Here is a 23974-nt window from a genome sequence, read left to right as displayed (position 1 = left end):
CTGGAGGAAACTTAAGTTATGAAACCCCGGTTGATTTATTTAGCAGTAACAAGACACAGTCAATGCTTCCAACAAACAGTCATTTATAAAAACCATAACAATCCCATCAATAATAATATATATACCAATCCTGTCTACACCGTCAGCCATGCGATACCCCATGTCTGTGATGGGGCAATTAGTGATAGGTATAAAGGACAGGCCAATTAGTAATAGGTATAAAGGACAGGCCAATTAGAAAAATAGGTATAAAGGACGAGCCAGTTAATAATAGGTATAAAGGACAGGCCAATTAGTGACAGGATTGAAGGACGAGCCAGTTAGTGATAGGTATAAAGGACGAGCCAATTAGTGATAGGTATAAAGGACGAGCCAGTTAGTAATACGTATAAAGGACGAGCCAATTAGTGACAGAATTGAAGGACGAGCCAATTAGTGACAGGATTGAAGGACGAGCCAGTTAGTGATAGGTATAAAGGACGAGCCAGTTAGTGATAGGTACATTGTATAAAGGACGAGCCAATTAGTGATAGGTATAAAGGACGAGCCAGTTAGTAATAGGTATAAAGGACAGGCCAATTAGTAATAGGTATAAAGGACGAGCCAGTTAGTGATAGGTATAAAGGACGAGCCAGTTAGTGATAAGATTAAAGGACGAGCCAGTTAGTGATAGGTTTAAAAGACGAACCAATTAGTGACAGGATTGAAGGACGAGCCAGTAAGTAAAAGGTATAAAGGACGAGCCAGTTAGTGATAGGTATAAAGGACGAGCCAGTTAGTGATAGGTATAAAGGACGAGCCAGTTAGTGATAGGTATAAAGGACGAGCCAGTTAGTGATAGGTTTAAAAGACGAACCAATTACTGATAGGTATTATGGACGAGCCAATGAGTGACAGGATTAGAGGCGAGTCAGTTAGTGATTAGTTTAAAGGACGGGCCAATTAGTGACAGGATTAAAGGACGAGCCAGTTAGTGATAAGTTTAAAGTAAGAGCCAGTTAGTGATAAGTTTAAAGGACGAGCCAATTAGTGACAGGTTTTAAGGACGAGCCAATCAGTCCTTGGTTATGATCATTGGTCTTCACACGTAAAACTAACGTGTAAAACACAGAAAAAAAACTCATAAGATCTTCGATATACATGAATTCAACATCATTTTGAACAGAAGAATGATCTGGAAGGTTCAATATTCCAGGGTCATATGTTGTCCCCGCCTTGACGTCACCTTATACAGACCAACGACTATCAACATATATGGTCATTTAAGGACTCTGTGTGCAATGTATGTGTGTTTTGGAAGGCTGTGGTAGGTTTGTGTTTGTCTCCTTGTGATAGTATACAATTATTGCCCTCGTTCCGGGTTGACATGAATATTTGACCACCCGAGAGGTGTCATGTCACCCGAGGGCGTAGCCCGAGGGTGACATGACACCTCAAGTGTGGGCAAATATTCATGTCAACCCGGAACAAGGGCAGTAATTGTTTTATTATACCGAAAAAAACATAAGTGAATCAATTCTGGTATCAATAAGTTTATTTATTACTAGACTATCAACAGTTTTTAAGAAAAATTATTTCATTAATTCATCAACTATTCAACAAATGCTCAATTGTAATCAACCTATAGCCATTGGATTCTAACCTGACCACTGATGTCTATACTCATTTTGTTCAATGTGTATTTCTTCAAACCATATTTTAGACTGTTCAACGAAGATCGTTTAAGAGGTACCCCATCGTCTTTCTGGGCCCCGGCATAAAATTCTCCCAGTCGAACGTTCAATGTATGGACGTCGAAGTTTTCAAAATCCTTTGGTCTACCTGTTGCAGATAGGAAATTTATAAAGGAATCCACGGCCCCATTGATGACCCTTTTGGTGTTTTTAGAATCCTTTTCTTGCAATAATTTCGCCATTTCCTCCACTGTTGGCAGACGATAGCGTCCGCCGGCAGCCATTGTTGTAATCGAGCAGAATACTCGGAACTCCTCTGATTCGACTACTTTTGAAGACGTTACGGAAGAGAGTTCCGAGTTGGGGCTCACGAGAGGGTGACATAACGATTTTGGGGGGCTCACGAGAGGATGACATTATGATATTCAGAGGGTGACATGATGTTTCGAAAGCGACAGCAAGTAAATAATGAATTATTTGGAAATTTGTGGTTGACATAACGAATGTTTTTAATCACGTGACATGGTTTTCACTAATCAGAAGCTGTGATACAAGTCTGAGGTATAATAATACAGAAATGATATCGATTTTATAGTGCTGTCTCACCGAAGGATACCGCCGAAAACAGCCAAGCCTTTTGTATGTCTCAGTCAGGGTAAAGAACCAAAGCCTTTTGTATGTCTCGGTCAGAGTACAGAACCAAAGCCTTTTGTATGTCTCGGTCAGAGTACAGAACCAAAACCTTTTGTATGTCTCGGTCAGGGTACAGAACCAAAGCCTTTTGTATGTATCGGTCAGAGTACAGAACCAAAGCCTTTTGTATGTCTCGGTCAGGGTACAGAACCAAAGCCTTTTGTATGTATCGGTCAGAGTACAGAACCAAAGCCTTTTGTATGTATCGGTCAGGGTACAGAACCAAAACCTTTTGTATGTATCGGTCAGGGTAAAGAACCAAAGCCTTTTGTATGTCTCGGTCAGGGTAAAGAACCAAAGCCTTTTGTATGTCTCGGCCAGGGTACAGAACCAAAACCTTTCTCACAGGGGCGAACACTCAACTAAAGTCAAACAGTGAGTTAGTTTCAGGTGAAACATTAGGAAGAAAAAGTTGTTTAGGAAGAGGAGAAACAAGAAATATCTTTAATAAAGATAAACAGCATAGTTTTAATGCTTGTGGTTATAATGTAAAACTGCTGGTGAAATAAATTAACGAACTAATGCGTTTTAGCAATGATAACAAATGAGTTTGAATCATTTTTGGTGATAATAAGACTGCATTTGAATCAGGAATATAACTTTATTAATGTGTCATTTGAAAAAAAATACACCATTTATTCAGCTTCCATTCAATCTTTACTTTGTTTCTTTTTTAACTATATATCCGCATTTTGCATTTACCGCTACATTGACCAATCACATACTTTATCTTGACCAGTAACGCCACCTGTCGCGTCATATCCGGTGCCAAAAGAATATTATACGGCTATGCCGAAAAAGATCCATGATCTATGATCACTTGTGCTAGCCTGCATGGTGAAAAGAGGGACGCATTACCTGGATACGATGAACATATTCACAGTGGACACCGCATTGTTGTATTGTTTAGCAGGAAGAATAACATGAAATCCTTAGATTTGCACCGTGAGACTGGTACAAGTGCAGTACAGTGCAGTGCAGTGCAGTGCAGTACAGTACAGTGCAGTACAGTACAGTACAGTACAGTACAGTACAGTACAGTACAGTACAGTGTTACAGTACAGTACAGTACAGTTAGAGTTACAGTACAGTACAGTACAGTACAGTACAGTACAGTGCAGTGTAGTACAGTACAGTACAGTGTAGTACAGTACCGTACAGTACAGTACAGTGTAGTACAGTACAGTGTAGTACAGTGCAGTGTAGTACAGTACCGTACAGTACAGTACAGTGCAGTGTAGTACAGTACCGTACAGTACAGTAAAGTACAGTGTAGTACAGTACAGTGTAGTACAGTACAGTGTAGTACAGTGCAGTGTAGTACAGTACAGTGTAGTACAGTGCAGTGTAGTACAGTACCGTACAGTACAGTACAGTGTAGTACAGTACAGTACAGTACAGTGCAGTGTAGTACAGTGCAGTGTAGTACAGTACCGTACAGTACAGTACAGTGCAGTGTAGTACAGTACCGTACAGTACAGTACAGTACAGTACAGTACAGTGTAGTACAGTGCAGTGTAGTACAGTGCAGTGTAGTACAGTACCGTACAGTACAGTACAGTGCAGTGTAGTACAGTACCGTACAGTACAGTACAGTACAGTACAGTGTAGTACAGTACAGTGTAGTACAGTACCGTACAGTACAGTGTAGTACAGTACAGTGTAGTACAGTACCGTACAGTACAGTACAGTACAGTGCAGTACAGTGTAGTACAGTACAGTACAGTACAGTACAGTACAGTACAGTGCAGTGCAGTACAGTACAGTACAGTGTAGTACAGTACCGTACAGTACAGTACAGTACAGTACAGTACAGTGCAGTGCAGTACAGTACAGTACAGTGCAGTGCAGTGCAGTGCAGTACAGTACAGTACAGTGCAGTGCAGTGCAGTGCAGTACAGTACAGTACAGTACAGTACAGTACAGTACAGTAAAGGATCATGAGATAAGAAAACAAGTTATCTCCCTTTTTGGACTTGTTTTGGTACAGATTATCGAGACTGTAGCACATGCCTTACCGTTCAAGTGGAAATCTTTACTCTGTTCTGAAACTCGTTGACTAATACAATGTCGTGTTACAACGCGCTTGAATGAAATATTTAGACCTATAGACATGTTTCTAACAAGGAATTGATCGGCAAATTCGACATAGTATTCACAATGAACGTATACCAAATACACTGAGTCTGCGTCCTCACTCTCGGTGTTAACCCAAATAACAAGGGTGCCTTTTATAAAAACATTTTTGTCCGTTGTGTCCAGGGACAAATATCTTATACAACCAATTATTGAACTTTGACCGCTGAAACTCTCCCAGAGTGCACTGTATCAGATTGTGGTTGAGGTTGATGAACCTTGTGATCTTGAATTCGAATGGGAACATGAGTTCGAAATTTTGAATTTGTAAACTTGAGTATGTGAACATAAAACTGTGTCCTTGAACTTGATCATTATCAAGTGAGGGGCTGATCATATACCTGTCGATAGCCCGAATTAATATAAGAAAAGAGCCGGTGACTGAAATACGGTCTAACAATGATACACTACAAGTGTCGATAAAAGATAATGTACCTAAGTTATGTGTGTGGTCTCTAGACTAGGGATATTAAAAGCACTCACCATCGTCGTCTTCTAAGTCTGTGTCATAGTCTTCGCTTGTCGGAGAAGCAGTTCTTTCGTCGTTGTTCTTTTCCTCCACCTCACACACTTCATCGTTATTTTTGTCTTTGTTTGCTTCCTCTTTGTTATCCTTGATGAACTTTGACCTCGAATTGACAAATGAACGTACGACACTTTTGCGACCTCTGATCAGCCCATACTCTCTGTCAGAAAGTATGAAGCTGCGCTCGCTGCCCTCCTCCGCCGAGCTGAGCAGGTCTTCTAAATTCTGGTACTCCCGGTCTACCATCAAAACATTCTCCATGTGGTGACTCTAAAGGTGCGCACACTGAAACAGTCAATGGTATTAGGATCAGGTGGGTTTAAGGGGAAAGCTTATAACTTTAGGTCTACAACACTGAGTTAATGAGAAGTACAGATCAAATGCCAATGTCTTTAATGCTCAGCATTTGGTGATGTTATGTTTGAAAACTATGTTTTGTTTTTGTTCTTGCTTTTTTTTCCAAACGGCGCGCTGTGAAGGACTTCATTTTTACATAGATATAATTATGTACTTAATTTTGTAAATGAACATTTTACTTGTTTTAATTCTAGTTAAGTGTGCTGGTACGTATCCGTCTATTTCTGGAAGAAATTTCAAAGTGTACCTGATGTAACCCTACCTGGGACACTGTGACGTAACATCCCATAAAATACCAAGATTGTTACTTACCTCAGTAAGTAGTATGTGATGTCACTGTTATTGTCAAACCATATATACATTTTACATTAACAATGTTTGTCGTCTGATAAATCGAACTGGGATTTAAAGAATACCAATTCTAGTTACATACCAGTTAATTTGTATTAATCTAATTAATAATTTGATTATATTTTGTTATTCTCTTTATTATGAATACTTGGTATGTTCTCGTAAAAATATCCATACTACAGATTTCTTCAAATTGACTGATTCGCAAGTTATTGAACATCTCTTGTAAATATTTGACATTTGCTTCGATTTTCCTAATGATATGACGAAGTATTAAATTCAAATTAGGTATATATACTATATATAGATATAAAGGTGTTGTACACTCGTACGTGTGGTACATCATAGTGTTAATATACAAACGGATACATCAGAGTGTGAAAGCTCTATACTATCTTGACGTCAACAGTACTAGGGCTGGTCAATCGGTCAGGGACATAGAGAATACCGATGTCCTTTGAATCACAGCTTATGTTGTATGTCGGCCAAACAGATAAAGTACTGATGTCCTTAGAATCACAGCTTATGTTGTATGTCGGTCATAAAGATTTTTTAATCACAGTTTTTGTTGTATGTCGGCCATATACATGTAGATAAAGTACTTATATCCGTGGAATCACAGTTTTTGTTGTATGTCGGTCATACAGATTTTTGGAATCACAGCTTTGGCTGTATGTCGGCCATACAGATAAAGTAGTGATGTCCTTAGAATCACAATTTTTGTTGTATGTCGGTCAAACAGATAAAGTACTTATGTCCTCTGAATCACATCTTAAATTATATATAGAGTTTCTCTTGTTTTGCATCATGAATAGAAATTTTGCACATATTGAAAAAAACAAATGTCTACACAGTGTACATCATTTAACAACAGTTTTACACATGTATTTAACTGACGACGTTGATGTGCCGTGTTTTTATATAGATATCCCTTCTCACGGTTGTGTTACCTCGATTTGTACTGTGACGTCTAGACTTGTTAAGTATCATTCTATATCAGTTTAAGACTGTCTGTGGACATTGCTTCTCTTTATAACACCAGGAGGAATATTTTTGATATCTTGTATATCATTTTTTTTTTATAAATTTAATTTAAAAAAAGATGTCCTGTAAAATGTGACTTAAGTGATTTTTAAGAATACACCTATCTTAACACTCTAAACCGGGATAGATCGATCTCCAGAATCACATTAACACTTTATAATATCACAGCGGATTAATGAAGCTTAACTACATAAATATTGTTTTTCCGTGAAAGGCGATTTAAGAGGGTTTTTTGTATATCTATTTTTTAATATTGGAAATGTACATTTTTATAGTGTCTCGTAAGTCTGATAAGACTGGGCATTTTAATGTACAGTGTATTATATATGTACCTTTATGTGACTGACGTACTTTTAGGTATTTAAAATGTGTGACACTTGAATAAAATATATCGTATCTTAAAATAGCTGGAATAAGTCTGAAAACCTGGCATAATAAAGTCTGGTTTAGTTTTCCTGGATTAAAAAAAAATGTCGAAAACATAACCCATTTTTGTTAAGATATCCCCAAGTTACACTACAATAACCACTATCTTGGCGGCCACTGTATTATGTGCCATTCTAGCTTCCCCTGAAAGTTGTATGAGAATTAAACATCGTGCTTGTTTCTGTATCTCAGAGTCTATGACAATGATGATACATGTCATTCTTGTTTATGATATGATCATTTTATGTATTTGTTTTATATCGTTTGGCTCCCTATCCCTAGTGTCTAGTGTCCATACAACATACCGCCATACCGATAATTATATCATGTTCAATTATAATCGTAAGTTTTTAAAAGCTCAAAATAATATTGCAGAATAAGGGCCGCAAAACACTATTCTCAGTTGTAAATGTATGTATGAAGAATTGTTTTAACGTTGAAACTCATTTAGCAGTTTTTGATACGTATGTTGATAGTCTTATGGAAATGAAATCTGGGGTTCAATCAGGCAAATGACATTTAGAATATACATATTTATTTTTTGGAAAAACATGTTAGGAATAAGAGAGTCTACATCTCATGTTTTTCTGTATTTTGAATTTGGTAAATTACCGCTGTCTATAATCAGGAAAATCATAATATTTCAATATTGGTCAAAATGTGTAATTCTTTTAATAACATTTTAAAAGAATGTGGGTTTTAATCACACATGGATAATAAAATTGCGACAAGAATCATATACATGTAGGAAGGTTAAGGATATATTTTTGAATAAAGCATATTAGATAACACATTGTAACTTGTTTAAATATCGACTTAAATCTCAATTTCAGCAAGAATAATTGGAAAAGTATTCATAGTTCTTCAAAAGGTTGCCTGTATCAGCATCCTGTAGATATGTTGTTTTTCAATGATAAATATCTGAAAAGGTCAGTAGATAGTAATTATTCAAAACTCATTGCAAAACTTACGATGTCAGCGCACGACTTAAGAAATTGAAATGGGAAGGTATAGAAATACATTAATGTATTGATATAACAATCGTGATATAGAAGACGAGTATCATTCTGTATTTTCGGGTCCATTTTACAGATATTTGCATTATATATCAATTTGTCCGTCTGTGTTAATTTTATACTTCTAAAAGTTAAAAAAAAAAAGAGTAAATAACATTGGGGAATTCATAATGTGAGTAAGGATATAATTGGGTAGGATATATTTGGTTGGGTAGTATAAACGTATTTGATGCGACACTCTCCAGTATATGTAGTACACGTGTGTATTTTGTGTGTAATATCGTTTATAGAAGTAATATGTGTAATACAATGTGAAATATGACGTGTATGGGCAGTATACAACGTCGTATACCCGGTATGTTTGTGTTTGTAATGATCAGCGATAAGTTGTAAAACTTAAACAAGAAACTGAAACTGACATTTTATACATGTACATGTCTATGTGTCATTGTAAGGGTAAACACAGCCGTGGTCTTGTGTCCAGTTCCCTCTGTACTCTACATAATGGAAAGAACGAATGGTTATCTGCCAGAGAACAGGTTAACGTTATAAAAAAGAGTTGTTTGGATTCTATATAGCTGATGTTATAACCCTACACAACACACGTTGCTTACCTTCAGACACCGTTCCAGTTTTAAAGTTTTCGAGCTCTTTTCTTCGGCAAAGTGAAATTGCCGCACTATTTCAGGTAATTGAAAGTGAGTCTAGGATGAATATCACATGATTAGAATTTGTTGGTATAGCTACAGACAACATGGTGTATTTATCGTTACTCAAGAATCAATGGTATTTCTAGGGGAGAGTCGTCGATGAGTTCCCTGGGGGCCACTCAAGAAGCCGAACATGTTTCGCAACAGCACGTGAGGCTAGCACTCGCCAAGGTTCGGATCGCTAGAGGTAATTACTGACTTCTCTCGAGCCGGGTAAATTATTTACAAATTTCATGATTAAGTGTATTTCTGATGATACAGTGACCTTAGGAGATAGAGTGGGGGGTTATTGGGACCAGAATGTATACTTCACACCCTGTAATACAACAGGTGGCGTTAGTGTCGGGCCTGTTTGTACCTGGAATTATCGTATACAGGTGTATACGAATAATTGATGTCCTGTTATGACGAAGAAAGAAACACAATGATTCAGTACAAACCGTAGGTACAAATGTGACAGTCCTTCACTTTCTCTCCTTCGTTTAATTAAAAAGAATATTTAATAAATGAATAACTTAATTATCAAAACCATGATTGAAAATAAATGATAAAGGGCAAATTTAGGTTGTAATAAACTATTTAATTAATTTCAATTTACGTGTGTCTATACGATGTCTCATTAATCCTTCTATACGTACACCCCGTATTGGATTTCACTCGGGTATAAATTAATCCAGAGACGTGTCACACTTTCACACATTATCTACTGACTATAACTAATGCCAACCCAGTAATTCCATTGTTATATTTTATCGCTATGTTTAATTAAGCGTGTTTTGGTCCTTTTTTATGGTTAATATCTAGTGTGGACGATTTTGTTTAATCTAGACGCCTTGTTATTTCATCAATTCTCTTTTGTTGCTGTGTTTCTTTGGTTATATCTTTATGACATCCGCACTTTCCGTGATTATAAAATAGATTTTGGTTCCTCGTGTATTAGTAAACTTAAATATTGAAAGGCATATATAATTTAGCTGGAAGTAAATGGAGTAAGTGTTAGTGACATCCGAAAGTATAACTTTATGGAAATAATTGAAATAATTTAAATACAATTGGTAGTCTAGTAAACAACATGCATTATTTTATACTTATATAATCATACTACACGTGTACATTTGTAGAGGTAGTTATTTTATCACAAAGTTACGTTAGAATAAACATTTCTCTATTGAACAACAACAACAACAGCAACAACAGCAGCAGCAGCAGCAACAACAACAACAACAACAATTTAACAACAATTAAAGCCACAGTGGAACCTAGCTCAATGCAGTCAGAATGAAAGGGGAACTTTTCGCGATCGCCAATTACATTGTATCTGTTTGGGTGAGATATCACCGCGACCTATCACTCTTAATTTCTATCGTGAACCTCGAAAACTGCGTCATCGTGATCCCCGATGGCCCCTGTCACGTGACATGTTACGAAAACCCGCGATGATCGATGTATCCAAGGCCAATGTAGATCAGGATGTACACCTCCAAGATGTTACGATCTTCTTTACCTGCCTTCTACAACTGTCTACCTGTAATCTTTGTGCAATCACTACAGATCCGTGCACGCCAGTCGCATGCAAAGATTCCTATGCACTTTGTGAAGAAACTCTCGCCTTTTGAGATTAAATAGTCCAATTCAAGCTGGGCTGAAAATCACTGGGTCCTACACGCTAATAGTGGAAATATTCTTATCAATAAAACAGGCAGGTTACTTTGTTGGAATCCCCACAAAAGGAGAGACCACACGACGCTTACGATACCGACATCTTAACAAAACCTGAAGTCTAACTCAAAATTAGTAAAACCGAGGCTTGATATCAACAAAACTCCCTACACGAAGGCGACGTCCGTATCAGCACATTTAGAGATGGTTCTTCTTAAGATGAAGCTGAGAGCCATATTTTATTGTTTTACACTGAAACTATTGAACACCAAATTAACATACAAATAATTGAAGATAGGTTCAATTCAATTAAAGATACAAAATGTAGGTTTAATTCAATTAAATATAGGTACGATTGAATTGAGCCTATCTGTAATTAGATTGAACTTATCATCAATTGATTTGAACCTATCTCTAATTGAATTGTACCTATCTCTAATAAAATTGAACATATCTTCAATTACGAACAAATAGGGAAAGGGACCGCTCCCGCTTGTTCTTCCGGTAATTTCGCTATTAAGATAGTTGTTTCTGGTACTACTTCCATCTCCAGCTGGATTTCGTATCTCCCTGAAGGAGAGTTCCAAGGGGGGAGACATCGTTATTCTCATTTTGGCGCCAATGAATTAAAGATAGGTTCAATTCAATTGAAGATACGTTCAATCTAATTACAGATAGGCTCAATTCAATTGTACCTATATTTAAATAATCAAAGATAGGTACAAATAATTGGACCTAATGCGTTCCATTTGAAGCATCATATGTGTCGTAGGCAGAGAAACAGGACATCTGAAACGGAACCTCTGATTCCTTGTGTAATCAAGCCAGTGTTGGATGTCGGTGAGTATTAATAACCACTTGGATAACATTCGTACAGTACCACACTGGGGCAAAATCTCAACTCGAAAGTGAGGCATTGTTAATATCCCAAATCAAATCGCTTCTTACAACCGTACAATAGAACAATAAGTATACCTGCAAGTATCCAAAGTAATATGTACGGTGACTGATTGTGCCATTTCGTCTTTTCGAATTTTTGCCTTTTTTTCGGGGTGAAAAGACGAAAGGACGAGAATTAATATATTTGATTTTCATCTCTTCGGGGCGAAAAGACGAAATGACGAAATGGCACAAATCAGTCATCGTAAATATGTCTACTTGTAAGTGTTGAACCAGGGTCGGCTACATCGATCAGTACAGTTCTACACAATGTAAAGATATAATTTAGTTATAATGTGTTAAACGTAATGTTTTACACTATGTAAAAACGTAATTTAGATTTAATGTGTGAAACGTATGTAATTTATGTATAATGTGTTAAACGTAATCTTCTATACCATGTAAAAATGTAATTTAATTATAATTTGTTAAGTATCATGTGCCATATTTCTCAAGTCCAAAATATTTACATCTTTGTTATCGTGTATGCCTGCTGTCTACGGGCTCTGTAAGCTATCAATAGACAATGTGTTGTATAGGTAGATTTGTATACTTCTGTAGTCAGCGTTGTGTCCTTCAGGTCTTTGACCATTTCCTAACGTGGACTGTAGCTCACATCTATTACAATACTTATAAATCTTACCTGGGACTATTGGTCGTGTAGAAGTGTTCCCACCAGTGAGCTCGTAATTACCTTCTGTACGATTCCCGTACCCTCGTTTGTACTGCGGCTTACGAATATTGTGCTTTGTTATAATTATCGAAGAGAGACTTTTTTTCTAAGTTTATTTGAACATAAGCTATCACTGTAAATTAAAAGTAATGAATTTTGTTATTAATAAGTTAACAACGTTACCTGTTGCCTTCTCTTATACATAATCCACGAGCTGTATCAAAGCGACACCATTAAATTGTCATTTAAAGTGACGTGGTCTCCAATGATATTAACTGAAAAGAAAAAACAAATAAGATCTAAGTCGATATAGCACTCAACCTTAAGTAATTAAGAAACGTTTACAATGTACATTATAGAATTAATAAGATGAAGGAAAAGAGGACATTACATATTTCATTAATTACGCAATCTATATCTTACATGTCTTGACACAGAAAATATTTCTGAGTTGTACCAATCTTTGTCTAACATTGTAATAACAATGTACATAGAGAGTGTTCCCATGGTAACTGTGTACATAGGTATAAACATGGTAACGTATTGAAAACAAGACAGGCCGAAAACAAATTCAACTGCCGGGTTGGAATGTGCAGTAGCCCCATTATTTACTAAATTTCATATTTTTCAATATGGGGATATAAAAACAACACCAAGCACGTGTATATTCAAATAATTTAAAACATGAGGATTGCGGCAGACCTCGGAGACTAAGGTCTACTAGCCACTAGTGATTACACTCCACAATGTAGAAAGATTAAATTATATACACAATATATCAGTACCTCTTAATACGATGGACAGACACAGTAGAGTTAAACATTAAATCACGGTAGAACCAATCAATAATCACATCACAGTAGACACTGTATACATCATATACTAGACAGTGGCCACGGGTTTCTTATTATTGTTACCGACAAAAACATTGTATGGACCATTGTCAAACACCTACTCCGTCTGAGGAAACTGTAAAGTATCATATGCAAAAAAATAAAATCTAAAAATGGTCTGACAAACCACATAGAATACAAACACATAATACAACAGTGGTACTACATGTTAGTTATGAGATTGGTAGAGTTGTAAGGAACAACCGGCACGATCTTTAAAAACAACACCCCTCTCCGCCGAATACGGGAACAGTAATGTTCAGTGCGAACTGCCGAACTCTTTTGAACGGATATCATTTAAACGATACATCTCAACTGAACACCAACTATTCACTAACAAAATCCACAGCAGACTTACTTAATGTGTTTGCGTTTTGCGTGAATTATCTAATTTCTGTTGTGCCTTGTAGAATTAATTGGTCGTGTCAGAAATATAACATGTATGTTTACAGTTTATTAAATGTATTTGTGATTATACCAGTTGCATAATTGTATTTATTACATGTATATAGATATATAATGAGAATTGTCTGGCCAGCTATGGTTATAGTCAAAATATTTCCTTCAGATGTCTTTAGTTTTGTATGGACATTAACATTGACATTTAAATACATTTAGGAGATTATTAACTTTTTAATCGTTTACCTCCCGTGGTCCACATTTATTCCGCACAATTTAAGATAGAAGAGTTGCTTCCCCTGGTCCACCTAATAAACGCATGATACTTGGAGTGATCATTTGTGTTCGAAATTTATGGGATAAATCGTTGCTGTGACTTGATATTGTATATATTTTATTGTATTTTTTGTTTATTGCTGTTACAGGGTTTTTGTATAGAGGTCCATTAAATACTTTAGATTTTTAATTCACTTTTAATGATCGATATTGAACTTTCAGACAATCTTGTTTTGTATATACAAAGTAAATCGAGTTGTCATTTCATATATCCATATGTATGTCGTTAAGGGCTTGTTGGTCTAGGGGTATGATTCTCGCTTTGGGTGCGAGAGGTCCCGGGTTCGAATCCCGGACAAGCCCGTTGTTTTTGTAAATAACAGGTTAAATTTCAGTATTATGGTAACAGATACGAAAATATACCAAATAAACTTCAAACCAAAGTACAAATCTAATATTGAAACTACACATGTTGTAGCAGACCACACCGATGAATTAAATGATTTCATCATTGTATGTAATAGGCTGTAGGGTGTAAGTTAACAGGTTGTGTAGTAGACACTGTTTGACTGTGGTCTATATTTAACCCGGGGCTGGTACACGTGACCTACATGTATACAGCTATACATATGCCACGTCTACAAACATGTGTTTTACTGCGAAGTGGGAATAACGATACAATATTCTATCACGTTTTCTCTCGAACGTTTATCGCGAATTGATTTTGATAAAAAGAAAACTATAATTGTAGATAAGATGTAAACTACTATTATCTGATTAACACTATATTTTATGTAACTGACAACACAATATATAACTTGAACATTTCATATTTCTTTATTAGTTGTTGTTTTTCATAATAACTGCAATTTTGATATTAAGATTTTGATAGTTTTAAAACAATTCACCTTCAGTTTATGCATGGACACGTGGATTTGTATTTAAAATAATCTCTACTTTCATAAGTGGCTTGTTGGTCTAGGGGTATGATTCTCGCTTTGGGTGCGAGAGGTCCCGGGTTCAAATCCCGGACAAGCCCGATGTATTTTTGATGTTTTAAATAAACAATTTTCACTTCCGATGAATGATAAATATCTTCTACATGCAAGTATCACTAGGAAAGTAGTATTATAAATAATAGTTTATAATGTTGATTCCACTGAAATTAAACATTTTTCTATTTAAGTATCGTCATTTATAAACAGGCCATTTTCTGATTTGTACAACTTATATGTACGTCATTTTAAATAGACTCGCAACTAATACACTTCTGACCCCAGACAGACCCTCGGGACTCATGTCACTTCTGACCAAAGATAGACCCTCGTAACTCATGTCAGTTCTGACCCCAGACAGACCCTCGTAACTCATGTCAGTTCTGACCCCAGACAGACCCTCGGAACTCATGTCACTTCTGACCCCAGATAGACCCTCGGGACTCGTGTCACTTCTGAACCCAGACAGACCCTCGGAACTCATGTCACTTCTGACCCAAGATAGACCCTCGGAACTCATGTCACTTCTGACCCAAGACAGACCCTCTGAACTCATGTCACTTCTGAACCCAGACAGACCCTCGGAACTCATGTCACTTCTGACCTCACATACATCCTCGGAATTCATGTCACTTCTGACCCCAGATAGACCCTCTGAACTCATGTCACTTCTGAACCCAGACAGACCCTCGTGAGTCATGTCAGTTCTGACCCCAGACAGACCATCGGGACTCATGTCACTTCCTACCCCAGACAGACCCTCTGAACTCATGTCACTTCTGACCCCAGATAGACCCTCGGGACTCATGTTACTTCTGAACCAAGACAGACCCTCTGAACTCATGTCACTTCTGAACCAAGATAGACCCACGGAACTCATGTCACTTCTGAACCCAGACAGACCCTCTGAACTCATGTCACTTCTGAACCAAGACAGCCCTCTGAACCTCATGTCACTTCTGACCCCAGATAGACCCTCTGAACTCATGTCACTTCTGACCCCAGATAGACCCTCTGAACTCATGTCACGTCTGACCCCAGACAGACCCTCGGAACTCATGTCACTTCTGACCCCAGATAGACCCTCGGAATTCATGTTACTTCTGACCCCAGATAGACCCTCGGAATTCATGTTACTTCTGACCCCAGATAGACCCTCTGAACTCATGTCACTTCTGACCCAAGATAGACCCTCGGAATTCATGTTACTTCTGACCCCAGATAGACCCTCTGAACTCATGTCACTTCTGACCCCAGATAGACCCTCGGAATTCATGTTACTTCTGACCCCAGATAGACCCTCGGGACTCGTGTCACTTCTGAACCCAGACAGACCCTCGGAACTCATGTCACTTCTGAACCCAGACAGACCCTCGGACTCATGTCACTTCTCACATCCCACATATAGATAGACCCTCGGAATTCATGTCACTTTCTGACCCCAGATAGACCCTCGGAACTCATGTCACTTCTCACCCCACATACACTAGGAATTCATGTCACTTCTGACCCCAGATAGACCCTCTGAACTCATGTCACTTCTGACCCCAGATAGACCCTCGGGACTCATGTTACTTCTGAACCAAGACAGACCCTCTGAACTCATGTCACTTCTGAACCAAGATAGACCCACGGAACTCATGTCACTTCTGAACCCAGACAGACCCTCTGAACTCATGTCACTTCTGAACCAAGACAGACCCTCTGAACTCATGTCACTTCTGACCCCAGATAGACCCTCTGAACTCATGTCACTTCTGACCCCAGATAGACCCTCTGAACTCATGTCACGTCTGACCCCAGACAGACCCTCGGAACTCATGTCACTTCTGACCCCAGATAGACCCTCGGAACTCATGTCACTTCCTACCCCAGACAGACCCTCGGAACTCATGTCACTTCTGAACCCAGACAGACCCTCGGAACTCATGTCACTTCTGACCCCAGATAGACCCTCGGAACTCATGTCACTTTTGACCCCAGATAGACCCTCGGAACTCATGTCACTTCTGACCCCAGATAGACCCTCGGAACTCATGTCACTTCTGACTCCAGACAGACCCTCGGAACTCATGTCAGTTCTCACCCGACATACACCATCGGGATTCATGTCACTTCTGACCCCAGATAGACCCTCTGAACTCATGTCACTTCTGACCCCAGATAGACCCTCGTGAGTCATGTCAGTTCTGACCCCAGACAGACTATCGGGACTCATGTCACTTCCTACCCCAGACAGACCCTCGGAACTCATGTCACTTCTGACCCCAGATAGACCCTCGGAACTCATGTCACTTCTGACCCCAGATAGACCCTCGGAATTCATGTCACTTCTGACCCCAGATAGACCCTCGGGACTCGTGTCACTTCTGAACCCAGACAGACCCTCTGAACTCATGTCACTTCTGAACCCAGACAGACCCTCGGAACTCATGTCACTTCTCACCCCACATACATCCTCGGAATTCATGTCACTTCTGACCCCAGATAGACCCTCGGAATTCATGTCACTTCTGACCCCAGATAGACCCTCGGAACTCATGTCACTTCTCACCCCACATACATCCTCGGAATTCATGTCACTTCTGACCCCAGATAGACCCTCTGAACTCATGTCACTTCTGACCCCAGATAGACCCTCGGGACTCATGTTACTTCTGAACCAAGACAGACCCTCTGAACTCATGTCACTTCTGAACCAAGATAGACCCACGGAACTCATGTCACTTCTGAACCCAGACAGACCCTCTGAACTCATGTCACTTCTGAACCAAGACAGACCCTCTGAACTCATGTCACTTCTGACCCCAGATAGACCCTCTGAACTCATGTCACTTCTGACCCCAGATAGACCCTCTGAACTCATGTCACGTCTGACCCCAGACAGACCCTCGGAACTCATGTCACTTCTGACCCCAGATAGACCCTCGGAACTCATGTCACTTCCTACCCCAGACAGACCCTCGGAACTCATGTCACTTCTGACCCCAGACAGACCCTCGGAACTCATGTCACTTCTGACCCCAGATAGACCCTCGGAACTCATGTCACTTCTGACCCCAGATAGACCCTCGGAACTCATGTCACTTCTGACCCCAGATAGACCCTCGGAACTCATGTCACTTCTGAACCCAGACAGACCCTCGGAACTCATGTCACTTCTGACCCCAGACAGACCCTCGGAACTCATGTCAGTTCTCACCCGACATACACCATCGGGATTCATGTCACTTCTGACCCCAGATAGACCCTCTGAACTCATGTCACTTCTGACCCCAGATAGACCCTCGTGAGTCATGTCAGTTCTGACCCCAGACAGACCATCGGGACTCATGTCACTTCCTACCCCAGACAGACCCTCGGAACTCATGTCCCTTCTGACTCAAGATAAACTCATAAAAATGAGGTTACAAGTGATCCTATACAAAGTCAATAATTGTATGATAATACACATTTAGTTGAACTAAAAGACATCACACTACGTCAAAAATACACGACATTGTAAGAATGAGATTTAACTACGAGATATCTACGGCATGAATACACTTTTGAACTTACTCGTTATTTCGTGTCTTTGCGCGTACCTTAACTTAATTCAACGTTTTTATTGTCGTACTTTACCGTAGTTTAACCACGTTTAACTTCAAAACTAACCCCTCAATTTGTCGTACTTTACCGTAGTTTAACCACGTTTAACTTCACAACTAACCCCTCAATTTGTCGTACTTTACCGCAGTATAACAAAGTTTAACTTCACAACTAACCCCTCAATTTGTCGTACTTAACCGTAGTTTAACCACGTTTAACTTCACAACTAACCCCTCAATTTGTCGTACTTTACCGTAGTTTAACTATGTTTAACTTCACAACTAACCCCTCAATTTGTCGTACTTTACCGTAGTTTAACCACGTTTAACTTCAAAACTAACCCCTCAATTTGTCGTACTTTACCGTAGTTTAACCACGTTTAACTTCACAACTAACCCCTCAATTTGTCGTACTTTACCGTAGTTAACTATGTTTAACTTCACAACTAACCCCTCAATTTGTCGTACTTTACTGTAGTTTAACAAAGTTTAACTTTACAACCAACCCCTCAATTTGTCGTACTTTACCGTAGTTTAACCACGTTTAACTTCACAACTAACCCCTCAATTTGTCGTACTTTACCGTAGTTTAACCACGTTTAACTTCACAACTAACCCCTCAATTTGTCGTACTTTACCGCAGTATAACAAAGTTTAACTTCACAACTAACCCCTCAATTTGTCGTACTTAACCGTAGTTTAACCACGTTTAACTTCACAACTAACCCCTCAATTTGTCGTACTTTACCGTAGTTTAACTATGTTTAACTTCACAACTAACCCCTCAATTTGTCGTACTTAACCGTAGTTTAACCACGTTTAACTTCACAACTAACCCCTCAATTTGTCGTACTTAACCGTAGTTTAACCACGTTTAACTTCACAACTAACCCCTCAATTTGTCGTACTTTACCGCAGTATAACAAAGTTTAACTTCACAACTAACCCCTCAATTTGTCGTACTTAACCGTAGTTTAACCACGTTTAACTTCACAACTAACCCCTCAATTTGTCGTACTTTACCGTAGTTTAACTATGTTTAACTTTACAACCAACCCCTCAATTTGTCGTACTTAACCGTAGTCTAACGTTCTTTACTTTTAACGGACTAGAAAATATAAATACAAACTTTCATTACTGGCTTTAGTTTAGTCTCTTTAACTTACTTTAACTTCAAACATCGTAGTTATACCATGCAGTAATGTTTTCAGCAACCTGCTTCATCATTAACGATTTAACAGATTATTGAAATTTTCTTTGATAGGAAGTTACAAAGTTTATAGGCGTGTGCAATCCCTCCCCCCTCCCCCCCCCCCCCCCCCCCCCCCCCCCCCTTCAGTGAAGGGAGATAACTATAATAATAATAATAAAAAACGCGGTCTTTCTTCAATATATATTTATATATTTAAATTCAGACATTATTTTAATATGTTTCTTTAAATGTATTCGCGGTGTGTCTTTACTGGAAGACATCCAGGATAATCATCTAAATAATTGATGCACTTAACATTGGAGACAGGCTCTTGAACGTCATATCTTTATCACGTGTTCTGTATTGTATCTATTTTAGCATTGAACTGCCTTCTTTGGAAAGTTATTGTTCGATAATTCTCATTTAAAATCTATTGTTTTCTTATGTTCAAGCTGTAACAGTATCATCGTATTCCAAAGTAAAAATGTCGTGCTGTCAAAGGGACCTGTTCTTGTGTCTTCACGTACGTCGGCAAAAAGTAAAGTTGTGGAAACACCAATTCATCAAGTTAATTTCAACATTTCCATCAACCACCTTTAGAGTATTCCCCTCTGTAAAACTACAGAAACTGTTGCAAGTTACATTGATTAACTCGTATTTTAATCCGGCAGTACGAATTTTCGTGACGTAAAAATTACACATACTTAAGTGACGTCAGACAAAACGACATCTTTAGTGACGACGTCACGAACACTGTTCTTGCCCATCTTTACACAAATGGAAATTATGTGAGAATTATGAACGTTTTTTTGGTTTGATACGGTTATGTACAAATGTGGTGAAAATGCAGAGGAAATGGAAATATAACCCTGTAAATACAGTTCAGGTTGATGTAGAGTCAATTAAAAAACCGTAACGCTAAAAATTGTCAAAATATTCCCCAGTATCGGCATCAACATTGCCGTGTCATAGCATTGCTGCCACGTCACCGTCACTATTACGACGTCCTCCCATCTGTTCACCTCAGAAATTATGTTTAGGAAGGTCAGTCAAGGATCACTTATGTCTACCCGTGAGCAGCGATCCCTCCCGAGACTAGCATTACCTAAATGGTTTTATCTCAAATGTCCGGTATTACGGCAAATCAGCGTGGGAGTGTTATTGTGTACTGAAAACTCGATAACGTTTGACAGAGCAATCAACTAGAAAGATGATGTGGGCTGACTGTGGTGACGTCACGAAGATCGATATAGATTAAATCTAGGATGCTGTGTAGACGCATTGTGGTACCCGCTCATCAGTTCCATGTCAGTACAGGGTCACATCGCACGTAAATCATCCTCTCGGCCCTTACATGTATATACTGTCGTATCACGTGCGGTGTACCTACCTCTCATTGTCAACCTCATAAGTTAGCCACAAAGTATCAGAGTAAGAGTCGTAACACGTCCCTTGGTTTAAATCCTAATCATACATCACGCCGAATTCAACGAGGCCTTCTGATTACAAACACGAGAGCTTTTAAGCAAAACTGACCGGGAAGTCAAAACCAGGGGAACGAAGGCAAAATATGAACATCATAAGATATACATGGATTAATTAAGCCGAATCATCTTCTGCTACATATAGGCCAAGTAAGGCTGGCAGTTTGTTACCATTATTATGCAAACCGTGTGGCCTGAAGACCTATTGTTTTTTCCCATTTTATCAAATATGAATATGTTCTAAAAGAATCTGACAAATAAGGAGTTTTGAACTTGTGTTTGGTTTATTATTTAGATAAACAGATTATAATTTATTATTTGCAACGCTTAGTAAAGAAGTTAGTTTTATTAAAATATTCCATTTTAATACAAATAACTTTATTTTAATTGTCCAAGTCTTATATCGATAAGATAGGATAGTAAGTTGTACGATGTATACACTAAACGTATCCTAGGATCTCATGTGAGCAGGTCACGTTCGTGTCAATTATATCATCTATAGAAACCCTTAACAGGTAGAGAGGTTCAACTGAAATCGAATTCCCAATACCGCATAGTAATAAATTATAATCATATATATGGCAGCCACTAAAGTCTACTGGACTAATTTGAAGTCAGATCGACTTCCGCTTCCGGCAATAGTGAGCAGCACATTTTCACGAGGGTAAAGTAAAGGTGTCGAGAAATGCCCCATGGGACTAAACGGGGTTCAGAACAATGCAGAGGCTGACACCACTCCAATCTCGAAATATTTCCTCAGAACTAAGTCTTCCAAAGCCTGTCTGCCGAAAACAAAAACTACAGCTGCTGACTCCGTGGATAAATCCTAATTGCCACGTCTAAGGTATCTGACACGTGCTCAGTCACGAACGAATACTTAAAAGCTTTAACTATCTCATCGGCCCAGAGTTTGTCTAGTAGAATACATACTATTGGCTAAAGTCAATGAAATGGACAAAGAAGGACCAATCAAAAACAAAGGCATTTCGGAAAGAGGACCAGAGAGTAAACAGATTGGTCACAGATAAATGGAATGAACTAGTGTGCCAGACCGTAATACCGAACCGCAAGTGTAATGGCTGGATTTATGGTATACCCGAGTCCCCGAGGGGGGAGTTCTGGAAGATGTGTTACATAAGTTCTTCAGTCAATATCTCAAGGTCTGTGATGAAATGGGGGACGACATAATGAAGTATTCTATAGCTATTTCTCACAGAATCCCTACGTAAGTTTGAATCTAGTAGTGATGATCAGCCTACACCTAACAAGAGTATAGTAAATTCACCAACATTAAAATGTGTTCCTTCGATTTCCAAGGCCATAAATATTGACCGCCCAACTAGAAAACAAAATCGCGCTGACTTAAATGGTGTTATATATATATACTATAGAACTGACCTTTCTTCAATCCTCCTCCCTTTTCTATTATACAAAGACGAATTCAATTAAACATTATTGATCAAACAGTTTATAATATATGTATTTTACATAATTTCTAAAGGACTAATGTCTAATTTACATAAAACTGATATTCTTTTTATTTCTCTTCCATCTACGCATTGTGTCTGTCCCCCACGATCTATATAGTGTGTCTGTCCCCCACGATCTATGTATTGTGTCTGTCCTCCACGATCTATATATTGTGTCTGTCCTCCACGATCTATATATTGTGTCTGTCCTCCACGATCTATGTATTATGTCCGTCCTCCACGATCTATATATTGTGTCTGTCCTCCACGATCTATATATTGTGTCTGTCCTCCACGATCTATGTATTGTGTCTGTCCTCCACGATCTATATATTGTGTCTGTCCTCCACGATCTATGTTTTGTGTCTGTCCCCACGATCTATGTATTGTGTCTGTCCTCCACGATCTATATAGTGTGTCTGTCCTCCACGATCTATATATTGTGTCTGTCCTCCACGATCTATATATTGTGTCTGTCCCCACGATCTATGTATTGTGTCTGTCCTCCACGATCTATGTATTGTGTCTGTCCTCCACGATCTATATATTGTGTCTGTCCTCCACGATCTATATATTGTGTCTGTCCTCCACGATCTATATATTGTGTCTGTCCTCCACGATCTATATATTGTGTCTGTCCTCCACGATCTATATATTGTGTCTGTCCCCCACGATCTATATATTGTGTCTGTCCTCCACGATCTATATATTGTGTCTGTCCTCCACGATCTATATATTGTGTCTGTCCTCCACGATCTATATATTGTGTCTGTCCCCCACGATCTATATATTGTGTCTGTCCTCCACGATCTATATATTGTGTCTGTCCCCCACGATCTATGTATTGTGTCTGTCCCCCACGATCTATATATTGTGTCTGTCCTCCACGATCTATATATTGTGTCTGTCCTCCACGATCTATGTATTGTGTCTGTCCCCCACGATCTATGTATTGTGTCTGTCCCCCACGATCTATGTATTGTGTCTGTCCTCCACGATCTATATATTGTGTCTGTCCTCCACGATCTATGTATTGTGTCTGTCCCCCACGATCTATGTATTGTGTCTGTCCTCCACGATCTATGTATTGTGTCTGTCCTCCACGATCTATGTATTGTGTCTGTCCCCCACGATCTATGTATTGTGTCTGTCCTCCACGATCTATATATTGTGTCTGTCCCCCACGATCTATATATTGTGTCTGTCCTCCACGATCTATATAATGTGTCTGTCCTCCACGATCTATATATTGTGTCTGTCCCCCACGATCTATATATTGTGTCTGTCCCCCACGATCTATATATTGTGTCTGTCCTCCACGATCTATATATTGTGTCTGTCCCCCACGATCTATATATTGTGTCTGTCCTCCACGATCTATATATTGTGTCTGTCCTCCACGATCTATGTATTGTGTCTGTCCTCCACGATCTATATATTGTGTCTGTCCCCCACGATCTATATATTGTGTCTGTC

At 38.7% G+C, this 23974-nt stretch overlaps 3 protein-coding genes and 2 non-coding genes across 5 annotated transcripts in view; 2 read left to right on the top strand and 3 right to left on the bottom strand.

Moving 5' to 3' along the window:
• Positions 1 to 8994, bottom strand: part of LOC117323914 (leucine-rich repeat-containing protein 74A-like) — a 33262-nt gene extending 24268 nt beyond the window's left edge. The window contains exons 1-2 of the mRNA XM_033879445.1: positions 8837 to 8994; positions 4986 to 5313 (exon numbers count right to left, since the gene is read on the bottom strand). Coding sequence (XP_033735336.1) covers positions 4986 to 5289 — 304 coding nt within the window. The 5' untranslated portion in view covers positions 5290 to 5313; positions 8837 to 8994. The remainder of the gene's footprint in view (positions 1 to 4985; positions 5314 to 8836) is intronic.
• Positions 8995 to 14062: 5068 nt separating this feature from the next.
• On the top strand, positions 14063 to 14134 carry Trnap-ugg. Its single transcript has one exon. It is a non-coding gene; the product is annotated as a tRNA-Pro (tRNA).
• Positions 14135 to 14738: 604 nt separating this feature from the next.
• On the top strand, positions 14739 to 14810 carry Trnap-ugg. Its single transcript has one exon. It is a non-coding gene; the product is annotated as a tRNA-Pro (tRNA).
• A 188-nt stretch (positions 14811 to 14998) lies between these two features.
• On the bottom strand, positions 14999 to 16114 carry LOC117322712 (collagen alpha-2(IX) chain-like). Its single transcript, XM_033877650.1, has one exon. It carries the CDS (start codon positions 16112 to 16114, stop codon positions 14999 to 15001), a length of 1116 nt encoding a protein of 371 aa, XP_033733541.1.
• Positions 16115 to 16252: 138 nt separating this feature from the next.
• Positions 16253 to 18136, bottom strand: LOC117322711 (collagen alpha-1(IV) chain-like). The gene has a single exon (XM_033877649.1). It carries the CDS (start codon positions 18134 to 18136, stop codon positions 16253 to 16255), a length of 1884 nt encoding a protein of 627 aa, XP_033733540.1.
• Positions 18137 to 23974: the final 5838 nt, after the last annotated feature.

This window comes from Pecten maximus, chromosome 3 (assembly GCF_902652985.1).
Source record: "Pecten maximus chromosome 3, xPecMax1.1, whole genome shotgun sequence".
Classification (NCBI taxonomy): Eukaryota; Metazoa; Mollusca; class Bivalvia; order Pectinida; family Pectinidae; genus Pecten; species Pecten maximus.
The sequence above is the reverse complement of the archived record's forward strand: the minus strand, read 5'-3'. Positions and strand labels throughout refer to the sequence as shown.